This window comes from Engraulis encrasicolus, chromosome 17 (genome assembly GCF_034702125.1).
Source record: "Engraulis encrasicolus isolate BLACKSEA-1 chromosome 17, IST_EnEncr_1.0, whole genome shotgun sequence".
In the NCBI taxonomy this organism is placed as follows: Eukaryota; Metazoa; Chordata; class Actinopteri; order Clupeiformes; family Engraulidae; genus Engraulis; species Engraulis encrasicolus.
In genome coordinates, this window is record NC_085873.1 from 44341130 (window position 1) to 44343629 (window position 2500).

The 2500-nt window shown below is 44.1% G+C and overlaps 1 protein-coding gene across 1 annotated transcript in view; it reads left to right on the plus strand.

The window, feature by feature from the left end:
* Positions 1-2500, plus strand: part of LOC134467062 (protein sidekick-2-like) — a 590275-nt gene that overhangs the window by 411602 nt on the left and 176173 nt on the right. Inside the window, exon 2 of the mRNA XM_063220987.1 lies at positions 40-199. Coding sequence (XP_063077057.1) covers positions 40-199 — 160 coding nt within the window. The remainder of the gene's footprint in view (positions 1-39; positions 200-2500) is intronic.

The following is a 2500-nucleotide window of genomic DNA, read 5'->3' on the forward strand; positions in this document are numbered from 1 at the left end:
TCTCTCTCTCTCTCTCTCTCTCTCTCTCTCTCTCCATAGATGACGTGCCTCCCTACTTCAAGACAGAGCCGGTGCGTAGTCAGCTGCATCTGGAGAGGAACAGGCTGGTCCTGACCTGCATGGCAGAGGGCAGCTGGCCATTGGAGTTCAAATGGATTCACAACACCACAGAGATCACACGCTTCTCACTGGAGTACAGGTAAGATACACACACTGAAACACACGTGCACGCACGCACGCACGCACACACACACACACACACGCACGCACACACACACACACACACACACACACACACACACACACACACACACACACACACACGCGCGCGCGCGCGCAACAGAGATCACACGCTTCCCATTAGAATACAGGAAAGCTTAGATGCATGAATAGCTTCGATGCATGAATGCTGCTTCTATTAGGTGAAGAAAGGGATAGGCCATACGCCTTGAAAACATGGTTTCCGTTCAGTTATATGATATGAATATGGTGGTGGGAGCATCATTCTGTGGCTGCCTCAGCCGCAGGAAGCCTTCTTGTGATACTTTTAGCCTTGTTATGATTAGAGATGAACAGGATCCAAGATCCGGTTCCGGATCCGGCGTTATAATAGGGTTTTTCACAGGATCCGGATCCGGGCAGGATCTTAAGCAGTGGATCTGGTATCCGGCAGTTACCTAAAAATCAGGATCTGGTGCATCTCTAGCCTAGGTTTTTCAGTCAGTCTTTCACAACTCCAATTGCTGCATGGAGTGAAAGAACTTTGGAAGCGGCCAGTGCAGGCAGTGTGGCAGTAAGCCAATGAGTCTAAAAAATAGTTTGAGCCAACGTAATAAAAAGGGCCCACGTGTGCGAGTAGGCTATGTGTTTCAACCCTTTTGTAGGGTCCGGTATCCTGTTTCGGATCCGGCAGGATCTTAAGCAGTGGATCTGGTATCCGGCAGGATCCTAAAAATCAGGATTCGGTGCATCTCTAGTTATGATGGTTTTGTCCATTATCTATAGATAGGTCTGTTAGTCTAGGCAATGGGTGAAAAAATCGCTCGCAAGGTGATAAAAGCATGAAACTTGGCACAAGTGTTCATTAGGACATGCTTATCAATTTCAGGGGTGGAGCCACCCAGAATTCAATGTTGCATAGCAACGGTTGCTAGGCAAAGCATTTTCTTAAGCAACCAGCATCACGGATAGAGTTTCTTAGCACTTTTGTGGTGTCATGATGTCTGTCCTTGTTCATTAGGACATGCTTATCAGTTTCAGGGGTGGAGCCACCCAGAATTCAATGTTGCATAGCAACGGTTGCTAGGCAAAGCATTTTCCTTAGCAACCAGCATCACAGATAGAGTTTCTTAGCACTTTTGTGGTGTCATGATGTCTGTCCTTGTTCATTAGGACATGCTTATCAGTTTCAAGGGTGGAGCCACCCAGAATTCAATGTTGCATAGCAACTGTTGCTAGGCAAAGCATTTTCCTTAGCAACCCGCATCACGGATAGAGTTTCTTAGCACTTTTGTGGTGTCATTATGTCTGCCCTTGTTCATTAGGACATGCCTGTCAGTTTCAGGGGTGGAACCACTCAGAATTCAATGCTGCATAGCAATGGTTGCTATGCAAACCATTTTCCTTGGCAACCAGCATCACTGATAGTTTCTTAGCACTTTTGAGGTGTCATGATGTCTGAATCTAGAGTACTTGTCATAATATCACTGCAATAATGGTTAAAGACTTGATATACCTTCAATATCGGAGATAATTTCCTCTTTGTTATTCTTGCCATTCTAACTCGTTCTTGTATTGTGCTCATCTAAATTAAAGAGAGTTTAAACACTCATACAATTTTACAGTTGCTATTCCTGTATCCAAAGAAAAGGGCAATTGCCTGACAACATACAACATTTAGGAATTACACTTTCAAATTCCTGACAGTAAAACACATACAATTCAGATAATAACCATAGACAATGCTTGCTTGGTTCACACCAGACCATACCACAAGTTAGATATGGTCTGTAGACCGCCTACTGATTTCTCATAGAGAGGAGTGGTTTGCGATTGCTAACGGCCATTTATTTGCTGTTATGATTAAGTGTTACCATTTGGTCTATATGTAGCTCATAGCCAATTGTGTCAGTTACTGTATATTGAAACAAACTGAAAGCTTCCGTTTGTCAAGTACTGTAATACACATCATCATCTTTCCACCCCTCCCCACTTGCTGATTGGCCCCCAAGATCTAGTTGCCTCGCTGAGGGATAGAATCCATGCAAGCTTTTCAGACTGGAATGTGCAAAGCAACATAGGATTTCCCAGGCTAAGACAACACAACTGATACTGTGTAGGCAGCAGTGGCTTAAGCACTCATTCAAACCCAGATTGTCTGTTTTTGTCTAGATTCAGCCCATTAAGGTTAAGGTTAAGTAAGGATAAGGTTAATAAGAGTGTTTTCCACACCTTCATATATGGCTGAAGAGAGTTTGAGCCCCAGGAACTGTCATTAACT